The sequence below is a fragment of the Daphnia pulicaria genome, chromosome 6 (assembly GCF_021234035.1).
Source record: "Daphnia pulicaria isolate SC F1-1A chromosome 6, SC_F0-13Bv2, whole genome shotgun sequence".
Classification (NCBI taxonomy): Eukaryota; Metazoa; Arthropoda; class Branchiopoda; order Diplostraca; family Daphniidae; genus Daphnia; species Daphnia pulicaria.
Window position 1 is genome coordinate 23,283,548 of NC_060918.1, and position 23,918 is coordinate 23,307,465.

At 42.1% G+C, this 23,918-nt stretch overlaps 3 protein-coding genes and 1 long non-coding RNA gene across 5 annotated transcripts in view; 2 read left to right on the top strand and 2 right to left on the bottom strand.

Moving 5' to 3' along the window:
* The first annotated feature begins 159 nt into the window (after positions 1 to 159).
* On the top strand, positions 160 to 2,263 carry LOC124342679 (cryptochrome DASH-like). The gene is made up of 5 exons (XM_046795777.1): positions 160 to 342; positions 431 to 1,379; positions 1,458 to 1,664; positions 1,728 to 1,975; positions 2,045 to 2,263. Exons 1-5 carry the CDS (start codon positions 265 to 267, stop codon positions 2,123 to 2,125), a joined length of 1,563 nt encoding a protein of 520 aa, XP_046651733.1. The 5' UTR covers positions 160 to 264; the 3' UTR covers positions 2,126 to 2,263.
* A 28-nt stretch (positions 2,264 to 2,291) lies between these two features.
* Positions 2,292 to 4,697, bottom strand: LOC124342657 (ankyrin repeat and SAM domain-containing protein 3-like). Its single transcript, XM_046795736.1, has 6 exons — positions 4,616 to 4,697; positions 4,175 to 4,544; positions 3,910 to 4,108; positions 3,704 to 3,825; positions 2,813 to 3,632; positions 2,292 to 2,745 (listed from the first exon to the last, which is right to left on the bottom strand). The coding sequence occupies exons 2-6, from the start codon at positions 4,441 to 4,443 to the stop codon at positions 2,416 to 2,418; spliced, it is 1,740 nt and encodes a 579-aa protein (XP_046651692.1). The 5' UTR covers positions 4,444 to 4,544; positions 4,616 to 4,697; the 3' UTR covers positions 2,292 to 2,415.
* A 2,377-nt stretch (positions 4,698 to 7,074) lies between these two features.
* LOC124342979 lies at positions 7,075 to 23,648 on the bottom strand. Of its 2 annotated transcripts, XR_006919056.1 has the most exons (5): positions 23,609 to 23,648; positions 7,692 to 7,786; positions 7,495 to 7,621; positions 7,291 to 7,421; positions 7,075 to 7,215 (listed from the first exon to the last, which is right to left on the bottom strand). It is a non-coding gene; the product is annotated as an uncharacterized LOC124342979 (long non-coding RNA). The 2 variants fall into 2 exon arrangements; XR_006919055.1 differs by having other exon boundaries at positions 7,075 to 7,421.
* Positions 12,911 to 23,918, top strand: part of LOC124342628 — a 42,997-nt gene continuing 31,989 nt past the window's right edge. Inside the window, exons 1-2 of the mRNA XM_046795683.1 lie at positions 12,911 to 13,703; positions 13,787 to 14,023. Of these exons, the coding sequence (XP_046651639.1) occupies positions 13,410 to 13,703; positions 13,787 to 14,023 (531 nt within the window). The 5' untranslated portion in view covers positions 12,911 to 13,409. The remainder of the gene's footprint in view (positions 13,704 to 13,786; positions 14,024 to 23,918) is intronic.

Below are 23,918 nucleotides of genomic sequence, written 5' to 3' on the forward strand. Positions count from 1 at the left end.
GTATTGCTTCTCGTTTAAAGCAGATTTTAAGCATGCATACCCCTGTTTTAAGTTTTGTTGTTGTCTGAGTTCTGAGTCTGAGTTGTGTTCTAGGGAAAAGGGATGGATACCGACGAGCGACGACACCGATACCTGCCTGAAAAAGGAAATGAAAATCTGGCAACTTATTGTAGAAACTACCATGCAGACTACAGACTACAGACGACAAAAACATGTCATTCAAAAAATGTTATGTAAGTATAGTAAGTACTAGAAAATTATTACATGATCAGAATTCTAAAAATGTCGAATAGAGTAGCAATTTGTCTGTTCCGAAATGATCTAAGATACCACGATAATGAGGTGAGTAACAACTTTCAAACAACTTAAACAATTTTACAGTTCTTTACGATTTGAAGTGTGACGCTTGCATATATTCTCTTTTCGAAAGGTATTAGCACTGGCTCATAAAAGTGCAGACTTCGTTTTACCTTTGTACTGCTTTGATCCACGTCACTTTGAAGGAACACATCATTACAAATTTCCAAAGACTGGAATTTTCAGAACACAGTTTCTTTTGGAGACTGTTGAAGACTTTCGCAAAACCCTTGTAAAACGTGGAAGCAACTTGATGATTGTTCATAGCAAACCAGAAGAGGCTTTACTCAAGATTTTCAAAAGTCTTACTGGACTTAAAGTAACCCTTATTTTACAGACAGAAGTAACAAAAGAAGAAACAGATGTTGAAAAATGTCTTCAGAAAATATGTCAAGAGATCAAAGCAAGCTACATCAATTGTTGGGGATCCACTTTGTACCACAAAGGAGATTTGCCATTTCAAATTAATCATGTTCCTGACTCATACACAGGATTTCGAAAAGATGTTGAAGAGAAGTTGAGAATCCGTCCAGAAATTTCAATGCCAGACAAGATGAAGCCAGTTCCTACTTTTGCACATGAAATTCCTTGGGGGAACCTCCCCACAATTGAAGCACTAAATTCTACTAAACCAATCCCAAATTCATCATCAGCTTTCCCTTTCAATGGAGGTGAAACTGCTGCATTACTCAGACTAAAATCTTACCTTTGGGAAACAAATGCTGTGGCACAATACAAAGAAACAAGAAATGGACTCATTGGATCAGACTACTCAACCAAGTTCAGTCCTTGGCTAGCTCATGGATGCCTTAGTCCAAGAAGAATTCACTGGGAACTTGAAAAGTACGAGCTGCAAAGAACTAAGAACCAATCGACTTATTGGGTTCGTTTCGAGCTACTTTGGCGAGACTATTTCAAATTCGTTTCAATGAAATATGGCGACAGGATATTTTACCCCAATGGAATGAAAGGCAGACGTCAACAGTGGAAGAAGGACATGGAACTCTTTAAAGCATGGCAAAGTGCGATTTTTAGAATCTACTTGTTGCTATATTTAATTAAAGAAACTAAAATTAAGCTTTTATCTTAATCTCCTATAGTGGGAAAAACAGGAGTACCGTTTGTAGATGCAAACATGCGTGAACTGTTGGCAACCGGCTGGATGTCTAATCGAGGACGGCAGAATGTGGCTTCGTTTCTAGTCAAGGATTTACTTCTAGATTGGCGTTTAGGTGCGGAGTGGTTTGAATCGTTGCTTTTAGATCACGACGTTTGCAGTAATTATGGAAATTGGAACTACGTAGCAGGTACTTAACACGGAATTTTACGGAGAATATCTTGAGATAATTTTGATCGTTTTTGCTACGCAGGAATTGGGAACGACCCGAGGGAGAACCGAAAATTCAACATGATCAAACAAAGTATGGACTATGATTTAGAGGGTAACTACATCCGTATGTGGGTGCCCGAATTGAGAGAAATACCTGGATCGAAAATTCACTCACCTTGGATGCTGAGTTCTGGAGCACTTTCAGCAGCTAAGATCCGCCTCGGAGATAACTATCCCAATCCTGTTGTAGTCGCACCGGAATGGAGTCGTCATCAAAAAGGGGGAAAGGTAAATGTACATTTTCTTCCTTTCATCTTGTTTGCGCCAGGCAATAAAAAAATGTGTTTATCCATTTAGGACTTCGGCCAAGGAAATCCTAAAGGAGGGACTCAACGGGGAATCGATTTCTATTTCAAAAATCCTGGGGGTCAAAAATAAAAAGCTGTACTGTTTGAAAAGTGGAACACACGGAAATGAAAAATTACCAGCTTCTGTTGCGTTTCTGTTGGGTTATTCCAATTCGAGATCTGTGTAAAATAACCATTGGTGACTATACAAGGAAACTTTTACAATGAATGGGCGAACTACAAGTTAATCGAGAAAATTTCCTATGAAGTAAAATCTGTTTATTAGTAATTCTTAATTCATGCATAAAACTTTTGGTACGGATATTATAAAAATAAGTTATAAATATTAAAAGACACGAAAGTAAGAAATAATTACCACTACTAGTACTTTTTAAAAAATCTCTCTGCGCACTGCATTTGCTTGACTAGTTGATCAATGTACGCATTTCTCTTTCGTGTCGCACGTGGTGATCTGTTTGCACCCTGTAAATTGTGCAATACTTCTACAATCCTGTTCATCTCCTCCCAAATGGTTTTGAGTTCGATCAGGTCTTGCTTAACCACATACGTATTGACTAAAAATTCTTCGCCAATTTGGTAATAATTGCTTCTGGTCTGAAAGTATTCGATTGTCGACAAAAACTTCCTTCTCGCTCCCAACGAGTTGACACCAATTTCGCGCAAATCTTGTTCATTCATGGTCAAAAATACCTTTAAAAAAAAAGAATTTAAAAATTCATTTCTGTATAGCATGAATAACGTTTCTAATCGACTTTACCTGTAAATCAATATCTTGTTCTTCGAAGTGCATTTGGTATTTTGCGAGGCCTAAATTGGCTAAGACGGAAGAGAGATCCCTAGGCAGTTTTACTGACGAGTTTTCTTCGTAGTTGCTTGTATCATTACTGCCCATCGCGGGTTGACGCTGTTCACAGGCTGGTGACCAAGGATTTGGTAGGGCTTTAGAGATGTTGCCGATCACAGGCTTTGCAATAGATTTCTTGAAATGATTAGGACGGCAGTTAGTATTGTTGCCGTTGGGTGCAATAGCCTGTTTGAAGATCATCGAAGTGCCGGGCCATGCATTGAAAGGATTAAAAGTATCTCTGACTGACTCTACACCTTCGGGACTGTAGCGCGTAACATCACCAGGCGATGGAAACCACTGAGTTTCGGGTACTACACCATCAACATCGTCGATAACAACATCAGGAATTGGGAGAGAACCGGGGACAGACATTTCGGGAAACTCGGCAAATCTCTCGAAAAATGCAGTGTAGGGTGACTTTGGCTTGAATCTTGTCGGCACGGGAGCTAAAAGAAGATGATTGGGTTTAGTTTTCTTAGTGCTGTCTAACGGGATCACGTTGAAGGGATTGCATTGTTGTTGATGTTGCTCTAGCTGTTCTCGTTGTTGCTGTTCAGAAATCAGGTTTGCAATTGGCGCGTAACCGTTCCGTAGAGCCACGTGATAGGCAGTGTCACCGCTAGATGTCCTCATGTTCACGTCAACGCCTTTTTGAATAAGAGCGCGGGCGATGTTGTACTGCCCTGATTGAGATGCTATGTACAATGGGGTCTGCCCGTGAATCTCTTCTCTGAAATAAAGAAATAAGAATTAATGATTTAGAAAAGAAAACTGATGATTTAGTGACAAAGTTATATTTACCTAACATTAGGGTTTGCTCCATATTCAAGCAAGAGTTGGGCAGATTCTCCATGGGTAGCTTGAATAGCTAGCATGAGAGCTGTAAACTGGTCTTGGTCTCTCTCTTCTAGTAAAGCTCCATGCTGAATGTCAAACCAAAGTGAAATACAAATCAATTAGAACATAAAAGGAGTTTCTTACCATATAAGAACAGTAAGAAGCTATACCATAAGAAGTAGCTTGATTGTTTCTTCACTACCACATAGGGCAGCCAACATGAGTGGTGTCTTGCCATTTGGATTCCTCAGATTAACATTGGCTTTCATTTCAAGTAGATACAATACTGTTTCATTGTGACTGAACAGACTAGCATACATGATTGCAGTCCAACTGCCACTGTTCCTCGAATCTGGGTCCACCTGACACCTAATACAGAAATAATGCAGTACAGTTGTTATTGAGTTCATAGAAGTTAATGATAATGTAGTTCACCTTTCAATGAGGTGTCTAACACTTGAAGTGATTCCCAAACTTGCTGCAGTGTGGAGGTTAAAAGGCATCAAATCATCTTCGTGCAGGAGTTGGGTCAGTGTGCTCTCAAATTGATGATAAAATTCTGACTGTGCTTCATTTTCCTCGTAATCAGCCATAGCGTGACCCATGGGCGATGAGCTGAAGCGATCATTGTTTTCGGCTTCTACGTTACTGTCGAGTCTTAGTGGAGGCGGCTTGGCTTTGACTTTGGTTGGTTGACTCAGCATTTTTGCACCGTCGAGTGGATAAAATGGAACGGGAAAACTTTTTTGTGAAAAAATAAAATACTCCAAACTTGTTAATAAGTTAAAATATCATCCAGCAAGACCTGCAATAAAAGAGTGAACAAAAAAACGTTTTAACCCTCAGAGCATCACGTGAGATTTCTCGAGTCATTACCTCAAGCATCAGCACGGTCAGCCAGATCTCTTCCTCCTTAAAGAAAACAGCTGATAATCTGTAAATCGATCCTGATTGACCTGTCAAAATTGATCGATACTTGAAAAACTAGTTTTTTGGGGGGGAACTTTCAAAAGCTATTAAAATTATAAAAGCTAGGCTATTTCATCGATCTATAATTTTAAAACTTCCGATGTCGATCATCGTTTCACAAACAACGTTTATTTATTTACACGTTATACTCAAATAGCATTGGTTGTAGTACGATGATTAAATTCATTATAGAGCATACGTTAGCTGGGGGCATGATTTTCCAAAACACATTTGAAGCTCACAGTATACATATATCCTGTTTAATCTCGTGAAACTCGCACAGAGAGAGGATTGCTGGGATGGACGGACTAATAATCAAACGAGAGGAATCGTGACTTGGTGTAAAACAAAACAAGTCATACTCGAAATCAACCATGCAATCATTAATTCCAGCAGTCGTCAATGATGACTTTTTCATTTTTTTCTTAAAAAAACAAAAAAAACAACCAACCAACCAAATATTTCCAATAACAATTTCGGATATTTGGGTTTAACTATTCCATGCACAAAAGATATGTGATAAGTAGATTTCTGCCATGAAAGCCTCTCTTTTCTTTTCCACTCTGCGCTATCCACGTTTTTATTGGAGACTCTTAAAGGATTTCGCCCCGGAGAGAAAAGTGTTTCTTCTAACCCCTCTGTTGTTTCTTTGCCTTTTTTCTTCTCTCTCAAGATTTCCCCTTAATACCTATCTTATTTCAATCCCTGGCGGTATAAGGGCTCCCCCTTTGCCCTTTTTGGCTACATATATGTAACAGGAGGTGTCTAATTTGTTTTCTTCTTCCTTTTTTTCTTTCTTTGTCCCTTATAATTCTGGAGCTCTAATGACGGTTGGGACCCAGTTCGCGCATTGCTGTCCTGTACACACATATCCCGCCCCCCTTTGAACCCAGCCGGTCAGTTCTTTTTTCAAAAATAAAAAGGGAAAAAGAAGTCGAGAAATATGGGATGGAAAAGCCGACAATCCCTGACAAAGTTGAGCGGTACCGAAAACAACAGCTCAAATCACCAAATGTTTTTTTTTTGGTTGCCAAAGTAGGAAAAGACTTTTTGGCGACGTGTACCATAGCAGCTAATAATAATTTCAAGATATACCTTAACATGGAATTGGAAAAAAAAGAATTCCTGCTGGACGTTACCGGTTAAGAAAAACTGTTCAATCAAGCGGACGTAATTCTCCGTTTATTTGATGTCATCGACAATATCCGTCCGCCCCATAAAACGTAATTAAGACCAACTTGTTTTCAAAACATGGAACATTTGTAACGTTCATTTCTGTTTTTATCATTCGCTTAGATATAATGCTTAATGGTGCATTGCTGCTGCTGGATGCGGTCAAGACGGCCGGGCGTTTCTATCATTTAACTTACGTACATTATATCTCTATATATACTACACACGGAGGAATGTCGTGGTACGTTGCGGGCCGTGTCAAATATTTATTGGGAAAGAAGAAGAAGAAGAAGAAACAAGTGAGACGTCGCGTGCATTTTATTCCGCTCGACTACTGTTGTGTGCTCTTGGCTGCTGGCTGGGAACCGTAAATACCACACCAGAAAGGGTGTGGGGAGGGGGGGGGGGGAAACCCACCGCCGATTATATGACGTGTAATGGGCCCCAGCCACTATCTACCTGGGCAGAGAGCGACATACGGGTTGGACGGTTGGTGGCATGTAACAAAACCACCGGCAGCCCTTTTTTTTCTCTCTTCTTTCCATCGTTATTCTTCAATGAACATGGACAGTAGTCACAGGATGCGCACTGTATAACACATATCCTTGTCCGTTTCTCTCTGTGTGTGTATATAGTATCGGTTGGAAAACCATTATCAAAACTTTAACCCTCCGAAAGAAACAAGTTGCCTTTTTTTCTTTTGGGCAAGGCTATACGCCCCCGTTATTATTATTATATCCCCTTAACTTCTCCTTCTGCTTATACAAGCGCAGGCTAAACTATAGTCAAACCGGTAGAGGACGCCCTCGAAAAACCCACGGCGAGAGAGAAATAAAAGAAAAACCCAATCTACCTTGGCCAATGCCCAATGCCAGCTAAGATCTATTGTATTATATTCCGTCTATAAACATAAGAGTTTAGTGGGAGTGAGAAGGGTTGGGTGGTGGTGGTGGGGGGGAAACCCCAGTAGCATCGAGTCGCTACGGAAAAATATGAGAACTGCATATAGGAGCAATTACCGGTTATAAATGTGAGTAGGAGCCGACAGTTTACCACCGCGCGGTCTCTCCTCATGGCCAGCGCAGCCCGAAGAGAGCGAAAAATAGGATATGAGAGTCCAACACATTTTTTTTTACAATAAGAGAGAGAGAGATCGACATGCATCGTACTGCATGAACTAGCCTTGTGTGTGTTTATCTTTGTGTATAGGATATATACATCTACGACAATATACAAAACAATTTGTTGTACACGTTTCAAAGGTTGCCTTACTTCTTCTTCTTCTTCTTCCTCAATTGAGCCATCATATACAAATAAAAATCATCGAGCCGTTGCTGCTGGCCAGCAAACATATTCCATGTTACCGAAAAAGAAAAACTTCAAACAGAAAATATTATGTATATAATAACCTGCTGGCTGCCCGTTTCGTTTCTTCTTCTTTTTTTTCCAATTTCGTTTTACCACATCATCACGTGCATGGTCGGTCACTGCTGCAGCGCACCAAAAAAGTTATTTCACAAGCCGCTCATTCCTCTACTCTCTATCGTCATATATAAAACATAACGTTTATATTATTCCAAAGGGGATGGTAAGAAGAAAAAAGAAGAAAAAACCTTGTGGGGATTTGTTGAGAATTTTTCTAACAGCGCTGTGTGATTTGCCTTTTATAGGCGACTAGCTGCTGTTCACAGTTTATCCGACGATCGAATTTCATGCGCTCATCTCTGCTATATCCCTTCTCTGTGAATTGATCAGACATAAAAAGAGAAGAAGCTGAAAAGAATATATTAGAACGAGAAGAGAGAAATACCATCTAGACAACTCTGTGCACAGACTCTCGGCACAGCTATAGTTGGGATCGAAATGTTATTTCTCGTGAATCCGGCCATCGGCAGCAGGTTTTTCCTATAAGATTTAAAACACGAATGTTGATGATATTATTAAAAAAACTACTTGGACTAGACAACAAAACTAGGTACTATGTACCGCATAAAGCGGCCAATCGAGACGAGTTTAGTTGTTTGTCCCACATCGAGGCCTACATTTAATGAAACATACACACACACAGTCATTGAATTTCTTTGCAGTAATGAGTACGCAAATGGATCCAGTCTCTACACGTATATGGACATGGGTTGCATAATTCATTACGAAAATTAAATTGGGGGAAAAAAAACAAACAAAAACAAACAAACAAGAAGAATGAAAAAAAGAAAACGTAGATTTGATTAATGATGTGATCGAAACTCATATCAAAGGTCGGCAGGTGTGTCCGCCACACGTTATAAATGATGAAATTTGTTTTTCTTTTTTTTTTTGCGCTCACTATACAAATTACAATAACAGGTTATATACTAAATATATGATGTATATAGTGCTAGGTCTCCCCCCATTATGTTCGCAGGCCCCTACTGATGATGAATGGATCGTTTGCTTAGAATTTATTATGTCTATTCGTGTAGACTTTAATTGCTCAAACCGCGTCTGATGCTTAGAAAGAAAGAAAAAAAGACAAACATTTCCACTTCCGGAGTCAGGAAGTCGTCGCACTCAATTTTCTGGCTCCCGTTTGCCTTGTGCATGTTGGGGGGGTTGATCCTCCACATGTACAAAATTGTCCCACTACACCAGTTGGGTTGTTTTTGCAGACCTTTTTCCATTCATTTGTTTATTGTGACAAAAATTGGAGGAGATAGGCCTAGACTCTATACCCTGGTGGGTGGTTTATTGGCACACTCCTCCTCATTTCTCGGGTGGTTCCACCCACTGTTCTTGTTATGACTTGTGACGGAACGCCAAGCCGCGGCTCCTTTTACCATTCCATCCGCCATTTTTTTCCCCCCTCAACATTTTATGATCATGATATTTTTTTGTCCCAAATGGATTCGTCAAAACATGGAGGGTGGCATCCGCTGCTGGTGGATATATAATCCAGCCAATGTGTCAGACGTCTTCCCCACTTTCTGCCCGGCTGCGGAAGATCGCAGGCGGGCGCTGAAATATCTATCGGCGGCGGCGGCACAACCTCCAATCGATCGATCCCCCCCCCCCTTTACTTAAACTTCTTGAAGGTCTTTCTCTCTCTCGACTTTATCACTCCTGATGGCTAAATTACAGTGTCCTATAAGTGTCGTACTCTCTTCGGCTGGAGCAAAGAAACGGAAACGTCTATTCTCATGGTTAGATGGGGCAGTGCCCAGCGAAAGTTGTTTCTCTCTCGACCACGAAATCGTTTCGACAAAAGACGGCCCAATATCTTCTTCTTAGCTATAGCTCTCAATTATCGACTTTTCTTTGGGTTATTTTCTTCTTAGCGCAGAGGAGAGAATGAAGCAAAATCATGAATAAATAATTGGAAAGATAAATTATCGGGGCCTAGAATAGTTTCTTTTCAAACCAGTTGCGCGCGCTGATGGTGTTTTATTTGTAACTGGCACGCTATTGGTAATATTGTGGATTGCGTTGCAGGATAGAAATATCTCTCTCGGGCTGTGTGTGTGTGTGTATAAATCAGCCTGGGCGGCTGATTGGCTTTGATGAAGTTGTAACAACTGCGCGTTCGCCATCCCAAAAGGGGGATCTCGTCCGTGCTGATCTTCATATTTTACCCGGTGCCATCAGTGCCGAGAGAGTTGTTGTGTGAACGCCGGGCCGATCGGGTAATGTATGCAAGCGGACGGACTTATATGGAGATGACATGACACACGAGAGAGAGAGAGAGAGATATAGGTGTATGGTCATCCTCCATACCATATACCTTGTATATCACGTGAGAATATAAGAGAAGAGCGACCACAAATGTCAAACATTTCGGGGCCAACGGGCAAGGCCATCCAGTCCAGGGCCTGGTCGATATATCTCAATTTTTTCTCTTTCTTTCTTTCTTTCTTTCTTTCTGCTTTTGGATAGACGAGAGGCTCGGCAGATATATCCCAAACATGATTCAAAAATGTTTTTTTAGTTAGTTCTTTCTCTGCTGTTGCACGGGCGATCGTAAATTTCGACATCCAAAACTCTCGTTCTCTTTCCTCCTAAGGGCTTCATCTAGGCTGCTGCTGGGTCCAGCTTAGCGACGACGCGGGCAAACCTGAATTTATAATAGCCAACAACCATGCAACAAGAAAACAAGGGCTGGGCCTGCGATGGTTCATTCTGATCCCTATAAGATTTTGGCTCTCTGGACGTCCTCCTCCTCCCCGCTCCGTTCGGATCGCCTTTTCGATTGCGTGAGTCGCCCGTTTGATATCCGTCACTTTTTTTTTGTTTTTCTTTTCCTACGTCGTTACGAATCAATGTTTCTCCTTCAATCTTCCACCCTGGGAGTCCATCAACTTGATTAATACACACACACACACAATCGGAGAGTTAAAAACGCTAGCTCGATTGAATGGGATGAAGAAACTCAACTGACCGCTCCCGATTCACTTCGCCCAGCCATTTCACCCCAAAAACTGTTCCGCATTTCTGCGTGTGTCGCTATTCGTCCCGGCGATTCCATGGAAATACAACAACCTGATATTCAAAACGAAACAACTTTATTGGTTCCTCTTCTTCTTCTTCACCCGTGTGAAAAAAGCGAAGAAGTTGATTCGGATAATTAGTCGATTTCGATCGAGTTTTCCGCGATCCCGTTTTCTCGATTCTTTTCCTGTTACAATTCCGAGATTTTCTCGTTTCGGGTTCATTTTAAAAAAAATATATAATAAAAATAAAGAAATAGAAACAAAATTTCTTTCGTTATGTATCGAACCGAAAAATATGAGCAAGTACAAAATGTTTCGTAGGAGGATTTTTCCAATATCTGGGCGTGTCGTCGTTGGTCAGTATTTTTGGGTTTTTTGGGCTAACCCTCTATAGCAACTCGCACACGTCCATCAATCAGAGCCGAGAATCGAACCCGCCTTGACCTTATACATCATCGAATGGCTTCATTCTCTTTTCACGATCATCGCCTCGGCCATTTGGATTTACATCAGCGTCATAGTCCCGCCGCCGCTAGTCCCGTAATAACGTCCAAGACAAAATCCACGCCCGCTCTTGGATTATTTACACGGTACCAGCATCAGCATCAGCACACACACACACAGAGCACGGAGTTGTGTGGAATGACCAAGTACATTTTGCGGCTCTTGATTTTCTACCCCCCCCTCGCTCGTCATCAGCGGCGGACGAGTCCGGCGTGAGTGACGACTGCCAAACAACACCTGACCTTATTAGGGAGAATCAAACGCAACGCAATTTCACGCTGCAACAAATACGCCGAGAAATGAATCAGAAGAAGGGGAAAAATAAAAATAAAATAAAAAAAGGGGAACTGATTAAAAAATTCCGGGCGATGTTCTACTTGTACATGTTAGAGTCTATACACTATATATATATCGCAATCAAACATAGCGTCGTGTGGTACTTAATGAACGCGTGCACTATACACACTTGTAACAAGGGGAGACCCAAAGGTGTGTGCACTGAATAACAAATGAAGGAAATGAAAAGTTCCACCCAAAAGAAGAAGATGATGGTCCCTTTTTATTTTTCTCTCTCCCAGCTGGGTCGACATTTTTCGCTCGGCGTTTTTTTGGAGTCTAATAATAAATGAGATAATTCTTTTTAAAAGGTTCAAAGGAGGGAAGAAGGGAGACAACAGCAGCAGCTCATTATTACCAAAAGGTGCGCTCCTTTATCTTTTTAAATGGTAGATCTATCCCTTCGGTCTGATTGTCAGTGCTGGACTGCTATATATTCCCCCCTCTTCGAAATCTTTGTTTCTTTTCTACCTCGGCTCCCGTTGATTTGCTCCTCTTATTCTTCTGTCTGTTATAAATGGGGGTATATATATATACCCAGTAGATGGACGACAGGTTTGACCCCCCTGGAAAACAAAAGACAATCGACCTGACAATCCTCCTCCTTCCCCCCATAACAGTCGAGAGAGAGAGAAAGAAGAGGAAGAACTTGTAATCTTTCCGCGTAATCAGCGCAGCGGCTCTTTTTTCTTCAAAAAATAAAAACGTGCGCGCCAAAAAATCAAATTCTTTTAAGACTTTCTGATATTCCAAAACGTCAAATGTTTTTCTGGTGGGCAATGAAGCGAAGAGAGAGAGAGCCGAAAAAATATGATATCTCTGAAAAAAATGAAAGAGAGATGTAGACCTTATAAGAAGATGTTGGTCGATGAGCCGATTTGGGAATCTTGATGACACCCAACCGTCCATTCATTAGGAGAAGAAAAAAACAGAGGCTGCAATCAATATCTCTAAAAAAGCCAATCATCCAACGCCCTGGGACAATCAACTCGTCTCCTTATAAGTAACTCGACAGATTTGATCCTATTCAACAGTTTCTAGATAAATACAAGTTCCTGATTTGCTTTCGGCCTCCTGTCAAATTGCGCAATTCCCCAAATGCCTGTCAAATTGGTCAAATCCTAATCGATAGATTTCATTCAAATGAAATAATAATAAAAAAAGAGGAATTGAATTGAATGACGCCGGAAATCGCCAGAGACAATAACATTCGGTTAAAAAAAGAAACAAGAAAAGCTATGCTGATTTTGTGAAGGTACAAAAAAAAAGAAAAATGAAAGAAGAAGAAGAAGAAGAAGAAGAAGAAGAAGAAGAAGAAGAAGAAGAAGAAGAAGAAGAAGAAGAAGAAGAAGAAGAAGAAGAAGAAGAAGAAGAAGAAGGCAGGAGAGAGGAGGTTGCAGAAGAAGAGTAGGAGGAGCGTCGGCTTGCAGCGCTGCAAGGAACAAAAGAAGCCGGTTGGTTGCCACTTGCAACTCGGGGGGCCGTGCCGTGTGTCGTGTGGATGTTCTCCATGGCGCATAGCACGAAACGCATACAAACAAAAAAAATAAAAAAAAAATAAAACAGGTTTGAAAAAAAAACCACCCACCACCCACTTTCCTCCTCTTTGGTCATCACCCAGAAGCTGGCTGCTACTACCTTATATACCACAAGGGGCCGCAAACGCCACTGGGCTTGTTTCTATCTGGTTCTTATTCTTTTTCTTTCTTGGAGCTATACTATCTCGCTATACAGAGCCCCTGTGCTGTGTGTGTGTGTCTGGTCTATGCTTGTGGCGTTTGTGTATACTGTGCTGCTGGCCCATCCAGCTAACATATAGTAGGAGAGTATAGTAGAGCGGGCGGCCAACCAACCCTAAAAGTTTTCAGTTTACCCAGTTGTCGACCGGCGGCTACTCCAGACGGTTGCCTGTTTTGTTTCATCCTCTTATTTTTCTTATTCATTTTGATTTCGATTTCTGATTCCCCAACACAAACAAATTAGAGAGACATTGACTGCTGACTGATCTGATTCTGCCCGTCGCACACAAAACTGGACAGTGAATTTTGTGTTCCTTATTTAAAAATAAAAACGATTCGGTGATTTGAATGAGCGCCCAATCGCCAATTAAAAGTGAACTGATCTCGACCGTTTTTTGATCCAAAAAGTGGCAAGTTTCTGATCTCGTTACACATTACCCGATTTGTTGGCTATTATTCCGGTTTTAAAATCGAAAGAAGAAGAAGATGGACGGTCTGAAGATGGCCCAGCATCATTCGCTAAGTGCCGCTATGATGGCCAAGGGACTTTTCGGCAGTGGGGCCGCAGCGGCGGCTGCCGGGATGGCCGGTCTGGCCGGAATGGATCCGCGCAGTTTGGCCATGGCGGCGGCTTTCCTGCCCGTCAATTTAACGCTGGACGGGAGATTGCATCCGCATCATCACCAAGCGGCTGCGGCCGCAGCAGCCGCCGCCGCCGCCGCTGCCGCCAGTCTCCAGCACGGACTTCACCAGTTGCAACAAGAAGCCCGTCACTGTCAGGTCCGTTCATTTCAGATTCAAATAAAATTCCCAACCGGACCAGAAACAAAACTTCAAACACAATTGACGTTTTTTAAAAATAGGCGATGGGTCGGGCCAGCAGTTCCAACGGCGATCGCTCACCGACGCCACCGACGCCCATGATGGAGACTTGGGTTTTGATTCCTCCGGAGCTGTCGCTGGTCCTTCAGCCGCCATCACAACAGGCCCGCGTCTGGACCCGAGTCCCAGTGACACAAGGGCGTCGTTGGTCGCCGTTTCAAGGCACCGTCCGCCTAGGCGTCATGCCATCGACAGCAGCGTCCGATTCCGAAACAGAGGTAAGAACAATCATCCCCCCTTAACAACAAAATTGAATTTTCAAAATTTTGGCGGCCACAGTTCAAATCCCCCGCAAAGGAGCCGTAAGGGATTTGGCGTGATTATACTGTATCTATCATTACGCAATTCAAACGGAGTGTCCATTTCGAACTGTATCGGACTGTAGAGAGAGAGAGAGAAAAATTAAAAAGAGAACCGGGTATAGGCAAAATCATGCAAATGGGGGCGGGCAATCGAAGCAGGCAACGATATAGTTATTTTCTAATAGCAGGTGACGGGCGAAAGGGAATCTCATTTGCGCCCGAGATCAGCAGACCAGTTTATTCACCGAGAGAGACAAAAAAAAGTAAAATAAAACCCCAAACAAAAAAAGAGAAGGTATTCAACAACAAATTGCTGGACGCATTTCACTATTGACTTGTGTGTCAATGGCGAACCGAATTATTTGAGCGGCAGGGCCTAAATTAATGAACTCTCCGTGCACACTGTGTGATTTCTTTTGCCCGTTTATGGGCCTCGATGGACAATCGCTTTCCGACACGACATATAGGCCGCCACTAACTACGATTACGGCGGATTGTCGTTTAGCATTGGAATGGATTGGCCGTCTGATAGTTGTACACGTTTTTCTTTGAGCCACAGCCCGGCACCTGGTCGGGATTGTTTGTTTTAGCATTTCATTTTGATTGTCTTCCCTACGGACGGACGGGGCATTTCGCCTTGTTCTGATATTCACGTCGCGGTTGATGGACCCCTTAGTGGCCGTTTCCACATCTCAGTGTCACCTGGCGTGTGCGAGAGTCTATCCCCTGCGGTTTTCTTTTTGGACTTCTCCACACCAACGAAAGAAAAAAGGGCAAAAAGAAAAGAAAATTCCAATTTGCGTCACGACGATTGTCATTCACAACGAGCTGCTCTGACGTCATTTAACGACTCGGCTCTGACAGTAATTCACCACCCGCATTTTGAAATTTAAATGGTGGCCGAGTGATGGACGATCTCGATCGAATTGTGCCACTTGTTAGTGTACATGGAAGGTTATTATTATTAAAGCAAGAAGAAAGAAGAAGAAGAAGGTTCATACATGTAGTACGTGTTGAGAGAAAAGAAATATAATAATATAAGGACCTACAGTTATTTCTCTTCTGGGTTTAATTAGAAAAGAGAAGCAGCACGCCCGGGCTGTGGACGACCACATTACTTTTTTTTTTCTTAGCGTCATCATTATCGTAACTTTAGTCCATTATTCACAGCGCCATTTTCTTTCATTCTTTTTTTTTTAAATTCCCTTATGGAAATGTATGAAAATGAACCACCACCGGTCAAAGAATTCACACGCCATTTTCTTTTCCATCGATTTTTTGTATTTTTTCTGCTTCTTCTGCGCAAAAATATGTGAAAAATAAAAGTATCAAACGCAGTTAAAGAGGGTGGACCTGTTGGGCCTCACAGGTTTTTTTTTTTTTTTTCGCCGCATTGTCCGCGATTTATTAGTTGCGTCTTGTTCGTCGGCCAACACAAGAGAAAAAAGAGGAGGAGCAGCTCGGGACTGGGATATCTAGTGGCGGCGTACGGCTCGTTATCGTCTGGATGTTGCGTTAGTAGCAAACTGTAGTTAAGGGGGGGGGGGGGGGGGGGGGGGGGGGAGTTTTGCCCGTTTGCCACGGATCTATCATTATGTTTATATGCGGCCCAAACATATATCTACACATTTTCAGTCGAAAAAATGAAGAAAACAAGAAACTCACTGGGCATAAAACGCCGTAAAGTCTTTTCTAATAAAGTTCCAGCTCTCTTGTGTGTGTCTGTGTGCGTTGTATCCAGTTGCCTTTTGGGTTGCTGCCCCCTTCCGTTTAACTACCGCATTTTGTTACGTATATTATATCTCCCCCCATACTCTTCAATGCTGTCGCCGTCAGTTTAACGGCCAGAAAATTAAGGATGGATGCGCTATTTTTCAGCTCAAAACTTCTTCTTCTTTCCCTTTTTTTTAAACGTGTATAGGCGCGTGGGCGGCGTCTGATTATAGCCGACAGTTTCTCTCTCTCTCTCTCTAGCTTCGGTCATTGTTTGTTCTTTACAGTTTTGGAATATTTTTTCCCCTGCAGTCGTGTGTGAAAACGTCGGTGGAAATATCCTTTTATACACCCCCCCCCCCCCCGCTATAATGTGCCAACTCGTTTCTTATTTTTTTCCATTCGACTGGGATGGAAATAAACTAGTTCGTTTGATAATTGCATATCGGCGAGAGGTCAGCACGAAAAACCCAAAAAATAAAAAACACGAGCTGGAAAATCATTCAAACTATTTCCATTTAAGGGAATTTAAGTACTCCTTTTTTTGATTCAGAAATGCAGCCAATGGTTTTTTGGTTTTGGGGTTTGAGTGGGTATTAATCCAGTTCTTCCCTCAGATTTTCAGACTAGACGAGCTTGTTCTCATCTCCAAGAGTATAGTACTAGCTCAGCACTGCGCTCTTGTCGGGAAAATAAATGAGCTAACGGAGATTCACAACAGTTCGAGGGGGGGGGGAGCGATGCATTTGTCTCCTTTTCATTCCAACCGAGTAATAATGGGTGCGGTATAATGACAAGGGGCATCCATCCCAGCCAGCCCAGCCCAGCCAAAAAAAAAAGCAACAAGAAATGTTGAATCCATCTAGATGATGCGCGCCACCGTTTAGATTATATAAGACGGAACATTTCTAACCTCCCAGTGAGCACAACAGCACCAGGAGCTGCTGTGTAGAGATGGTCCACCTTCGTTCTTCTTCGTGCACCGCCATTTGCGTATACCTCATTACGCCACAACAAGGGCACACACACACACAACAGGCAGTTATTGTGGATATGGAATTTACGAAAAAAAAGGGGGGGGGGGGAGAGAGACCTTTCAAACTTTTTATGTTGTTGTTGTTGTTGTTGTTTTTTGTTGTCATTTGATAGTCAGAGTCTCATCATATCCCCCCCGAACCTTTTTCTTGACTCTCTAATTTTAGGAGCAAAAAACAAGTGAGCAGCGCGGGTGGGCTCTCAGTAATTCACCCCGTCCATCATTCCCGTTTTAGAATATCTGGATCGCTTTGATTTAAATTATGTTTTCCCACGAAAATCTTTCTTTTTTTTTTTTAATCTGTAAAAGTTGAATTAAAGATTTTTTCAGGAGGAGGAAAGACTGGTTTCCACCCTTGGACCAGCAGGGGGCTATACGATATTATAGAGGCAAAAAAGGACAAGTTATTTCAATTAGAACGAGGTCCCCCCCCCCCCCCCACACACACACACAGTCACTATGGGACCCTGTTAAATCCTCACACAGCGCGTTCAAGCTAGCCAGCTTAGAGAATGAATATATTAATCAGGTCTTGTCCGATTTGATTATGCGCAACTGCTATACATATAATGAGGCCGTCCTGGATTTCCAATCACGCCGAACATTGTTTCTTTGATTCTTTCTTTCTTTTCGGACTCTCGTTGGCGGTAACAAGCCAAAGCTGCTGCTGCTCGAGTCCCTGAAGGTTAGACACGTCGATTACACATATTCCCAAACTCCATCAAATTGATTGGTATCTGATGGACATATTTGTGTGGTGTGGACCTGATTTGTTTCGGTAAAACCAACAGGTATGCCACAAACCAACGCCGCAAGGTATTTTTTTTTTTTTGACCGTGTACTTTGTTCGCCCAAATGGGCGATTCGATTCGATTTCCACCCGAAATTTAGAAGAAAAAATAAAACGCCAGAAATTCGGGTAATAATTGGACGCGCGTTTTAAAAAAAGCATTTCGGGGGTTTTTCCCATCCGTCATTTTTTCTTCCGGGCGACTGAAACGGAACAGATTGAGGAGGAGGTAGGGTGGTGGAGAGGTGCCGTGTGCTTTACACGTCAACGCCGACGCAACTCATCACGACGGCGCTAGAAACGACGCCTTCCGCTCCTTGCGGTCGACTGCGCCTTGTGCGGAAGAAAAAAGAACACGGCCACAATCAAACACTTGGCAACTTAACTTGAAGGTGTGTGTGTGTGTGCACTGGAAATAGAGTGGGGGGAAGGGAAGGCCGAAGCTTCTTCTTCTTCCTTCCTGTCATGGAAGGACCGCAAGCCGGCCATAAATCACGCAACGTAATTTGTTGATGGCCACACTTGTTGCACCTCGTTGCCCACCTGCGCAACTGCGGTCAAACGACGTTATAAAAATTGAGAGACTTTTTTTCAAATTTTATTTTTCGATTAGACCCAGAAAACGACAAGACGCACCGTCAAGTCGTTATTCGTGATCTATTCCCAATAAAGTTTAGCACTTGTTCGAGCGATGGAAGAAAAGTTGTGTGTGCCTTGTTGTTTTGTATAGTTGTGTTATACTTTGGAGGGGGAAAAAAGAAAAGGCGGCCATCGGAGAGCCGGTTGATTTATTAGACGCAGCGGGGAAGGAATAATGTGCAGACACGCTCAAGAAAACGCTAGCTGTCCATCCGTAGTAGACGTTCAAAAGCGGCGAAATAAAACAGCCGCGAACGCGGGAATTCCATTTCGTTACCCAAAAATAAAAAAGGAACAAATTCCCGACACCGGAAAAAAACACCGGCGATGAACACACATTCATTTAGTTCCTTTTTTTTTGTTTTTTTTTTTTTTTGGTTAAATAATAATTACAATAAGAGACTCTTGTGTTACAAAATCTGGGGATCGTTAAAATAAGTCGGCGCGGACGAAACCGCAAGTGGAAATAAATATCCAGTGGACTTGATCGAAACGGCGCGATGAAGATATCAAACCGATACGCCCATATGGTCAATGGGTATGGCCTACAGCAGCTATAAATACCCAGTGAACTATGTTGTGTGAAGCTATATGTAATGGCTTCATCTCTTTATCGGTTGAGGTTAATTGGTTTTCTTTTTCTTTTCTTTTTTTTTTTTACTTTGCGTGCGCAAGTTTTTAATTGGTTAATTTTAACCCAGGGTTAGTTTTCTCTCTCTCTGATGCGGGAAAATTTGGTTTCAATTGGGAAAAAAAACGGATGGCCAAAAAGGCCCGTGGAATTCAAATTGCCCTCAACACGCTTTTCCTATTAAAGTGAAAGCGGTTTCTATCTTCCGGACACACACACACATGTCAGCAGGTATACAACGACCATGGCCTGATATAATAGCCAACAAACAACCAAGCGTTTAACGAATTTTTGGCTCGGATCAAAGTTCGTTGGGCACCTTTTCTTTCAAAACAAAAAATTCGCACAAGACGCAAACAGGAAGAAGAAGAAGAAAAACGAGGTGAAAACGGCTGGGCATCGGCCAGTTGATAAGTCAATGTCTCTCCACGGTTTATACCGTGCCAGTGGACAGGTGAGGGAGTGCCTGCGATTTGAATTCGGCTATTCAATTCAAACTGCAACCGTGTATATACGTACAATCGGCGTGTACAACAGTTGACTCGGCTGCTGCGCTGCTGCTGCTCTCGGCGTGTGTCGAAAGAATGACAAAGAAGCTCTGCGCTTCGTGTGCAGTCTTTTGTTTTCCCTCCTCCTATTCATTGCAACCCCTTTTTTTGATTCTATTCTTCTCTTCACCCGTGCGCTTTGATACTTTTGGACAATATCAAAATCGCTCCGGCAAGAGAGAAGAAAAGAACTTCTAACCCCCCCACGACCAAAAAAAGAGCGTGGCTGCTGCCCATCGTCAGCCCCCGGCCAGCTAGCCAGCAGCAGCGGCGGCAGGTATATATATACACTAGTACTAAAGCCAGCGCGGAACCGTGCCGGGCATGTCAAGTGGAACGTTCTTCTTCTACGTATAGATGCGTAGAAGTCAAGTGTGTGTTTTCTTCTTCTTCTTTTCTTTCGTCCGAGTCTTGAATATCAAATCGAATGCCACACACACACGGCTCTCGGCAGACGGCCCTCGTTTCTTCTCCTGGGGGTTGTTTAGATCGTCTAACGCGCATTTCATTGGGTTCCGTATGACTCATATACCTCCGCCAAGTCGAGAGGAAAACCAAAATAATAAAAAAAAACAAAAAATTGAAATTCTCTCATTTGTCGACTTTTTATAATGGCGAAAGTTTCGATCCGGTCAATGAAATAATGACGGCGACATTTGACGAAGTGATCACACACGAAATTCAAAATGCTTTTTGGTTGGTGCTGATGAAGTAACGGAAAGAAAAGAGCAAGAGCAAGAGCTTATTATCGCATACCTATGCGTTGGTCAGATTTGACGATGATGAGAAATGCGCATCACAAATGTAAATGAATAGTGGAGAAGGTATACGAGACATTTTCTGGGAACTGTCAACGGCAAAGAGCCAAAGGACAAGAAAAATCATATCGTGAAAAAAGAGAACAAGAGAGAAAACCTGCTCAGCTCGATCCTCCTTCTTTTTTCTTGTCTTTTTATTCTCGAAAAAATAATGAATGAGACAAGTTTCGGAAGCTTGACATTCTTCGGTCCGTCTATATGGGAATGTGTAGCTCTCCCATAACCCCAAAGAAAGAAAAAAAAAACCTTCACTACAGTATAAGACACTGTGTCACACACACACACAGGCCAACATCTAACAAGAAGAAGAAAAACAAAAACCTTTTCCATCCACATTTTCTGTTATTTTTTGGTCATCCCATTCCGAACGGCCTTCTGTTTCCAAAGTTCTTCATAGAGCGAGTGGAAAATGCCGTGGCCTTCCGTGAAGGGTTCACGACGGCCAGCTAGAAAAAAAATACCTGGAAAAAAAACCGGCCGAAAATGGTCAACGAACGATGCGTTTGTTTGTTTGTATCAAAGTTAGATGAATCCTCTTTTCTCTATAAATACTGGGTGGGAAATATCAGCTCTTCTCTTTTTCCATTTAATCCAGTCAAACAGGGTCTATCCATCCCCCCGACTATATCAGTTTATATACGAAGAAGGAGGGGGAAAGAAACAAAAAACCTGTTTTTTTAAGAATGATTCCAAATGAAATCAGACTGCAGCACGCGGACCGTGTACCTCATTACCTCATTCGATGAGTCCAATAGTTTCAAATTGAAAACAAAAAAAAAAGAATGGCCAACAGTTTTTCTGATCTTTCAACTGCTGTGCTCTTATTCGTCCCTCGCAAAGGCCAGTAGCTCGAAAGCCCACGAGCGACTGCCAAACTCACTGGACAATACTCTGCTCTGAACTATGAATAATATTCTTTTTTGTTTTCGTTTTTTCTCTCGGCGCTGACTTGTTTTCCAGCCTCGTCTATACTGTTGCGTTTCCATTTTTATTGTTATTATTATTATCGCTGGTGCTACTACTACTGTCTACTTGGCTTTTCCTTATGCATAGCGAAGCTGCTCTTTTTTCACAGACACTCACAAACGAGAACGATAATCAAATGCCCAATATGGCCGTCGGGCAATCAGCTAGACGCTGACCGGGAGTCATCATTCGACCAAAAAAAAAAAAAAAAAAACGGTTTTTCTTTTTAAACTTCTACAACCAAACGCGAGGGGAAAGAAGAAGAAGAAGATTGTTGTTGTCGTTTTCAAAAACAAAACGTGTAGAAAAGAGAAAGAACCAAACAAAAGTCTTTGGCTTTTTTTTTTTTCTTTTAACTATTTTCGGCTAGGGGTTCCTGGAGAAGTCAGCGTGAGTTGGGTCTCAATATATGGTCGGATATCCCGCTGATCCTCCAGCAGCCTCGAAGAGAGAAAAGGGAGAAAAAATAAACCGACCACGATAGAACAACAGTAGGACCAGTAGTAGTTCATATAATTGAATGCCATTGAATTGAATCTATTTTATTATTTTATTTTTTTCCCATTTTTCTCTCGGGGGGTTGGAATGGAAATAAGAAGAAAAATAAAGAAAAAGAGGAGAGAGCCCGTAGAGTCATCGTCGGCAGCGTAGATAATGCCGCCGACGACGACTGAGTGACTTGGCTACTACTCGGTTCCGATGACCGACTGCACGCGGTCGTTCGACCGTGGGAAATCGTTAAAAGTCGCGTCCGGCGCGGGGGCTATGGGGTTATATTCTCTTTCAAGCCACTTTAGCTTTTCGATATGTAGTAAAGGGGAAAAACCAAAAACAACCAAAAGTGGAAAAAAGCAATTTGCCAATAGGGAAGAAATTCGGTACTGTCCGCGCAAAATCTTCCGTTCGGGATTGAAAGCCATTATAACGGTGCGCGGTCGTATTTTTATATAGCTCGACGAGTGAAGACCGATAAGAGCGGACGATAGATTAGTCTTTCTTTTTTTATTTCGACTGTTATCCTTTTTGATTGAAGGCGCAGCTATAGGGACCTCACAGTCGCCGGGCGGGATTGCCGGGATAAATCTCTCCGGCGAGTCGTTTAATTGAAACGAGCGCTTGACGTTTAGAACGACTGGCGCATTCTTTCAAGTTCATGGGGGTCCGCCTTTTCATTCTTTCCTCCTTTTTTGATTGAACTTTTTGGCCAGCAAGTGAAAAAGGGGCACCAGCATAGGTGGATGCATGCTGGAACGGCCAGCAAACGAACTCGATCTAATTTAGTTCGCCTTGTTGCGTCGAGCACAGCAGCAACAGCATCTCTGAAATTATTTTATACGAGACTATAAATATGGCCCGGCCGCGGGACCTTGTTGTTGCGCAATTGTCTCAGATGTAGCCTCGCATTAGATGCTGCCCGCCGTGACACTGTAACGACGCCAAAGTCTTTTTTAGAAGGGAAAATCACCTACTCAAACTATTTTCTTAAAATGTTTTACCTTCTTCCCCTTTTTTGTTGGCGGGCCATTTAAACAGTCCGGCACACCAGCAGCAGCAGCAGCAGCATCATTTATAAATATGAAAGAAGAAGAAGAAGAAGAAGAAAACAACTTTTGCTTGTTAGAAGAACAGATAGAACAGTGAGCGAGTATAGTGCCCTTTGTTGTGAGAGGATAGTTTAATCAAGCTCGTTAGCCTCGTTTTGTGTTACGGCTCTTTCTACTCGTTTCTTAATGGGCCGATTACGCGCACTTCTTTTTCTTTTTTCTCTACGAGCGCGCAGAAGAGAACGGCCTTTTTAATTTTATATCAAAAGAGTAGCTGCTGTGCTGGCTCCCGCAATGTCTGGCCTGTTGGGGGACCTCGACCTTTTTTTTGTGTGTGTCTCACGCGGTTCCGCAGTTATGCACTTCATAATTACGCCCTGGATATTACAGTAGATTTCTTTTGTTTTATAGATCAGGAATTTATTATCAAACTTTTCTTTTCGTTTTTCTCCTTTTTTTTTTAAAACAATTTTAAAAAGAAAAAAAAGGTTCGAATTTACCGCCTATTTTTTGTTTTTGTTGGTGAACGATTGAGATTAAATATTCCCCAGTGTCTGTGATTGGTTTTTAGAGTTCAAATCGAATTTGATTATTTACCCAAGACAAAGTTGGGAGGTACAAAAACAAGCCTGATCTAAAGTTGTTCTACAAATGAGTTATTTAATAAACCCTAACTGAGCCAACAAAAACGGCAAGACGGAAAACGGTTCCAGTGAACCGCCTAGCTTAGGAATAGTCGTACTCTGTACTATGTCACGATTTATAATGGACGAAACCAAATAGTAGAAAGGAAGAATAAAGATAAATTTGTCCTACCTTTGTACCTGGGAAAAACGGCCAGGCATCCACAACTGCTCCATCCGCAGAAAAGTTGAATCCACCAGACGAGATAGGGAAACTAGGGGGTCCTCGTGAATACACCCACACACACATGGGGTGTACACGAGGAAAGAGGACAATAAAAGGAAGGAACATTTCTCCAATCAAATTTGATGCTGTAAATTAAAAATTAAAAAATATGGGTTACAAGAAATATTTGCAGAAATAAAAAGTAGCGAAATATTGAAAATGACACATTGAGCAAAGCAAACCTTAATTTCAGAAGTCATCCCTAATCTAGCAGGTT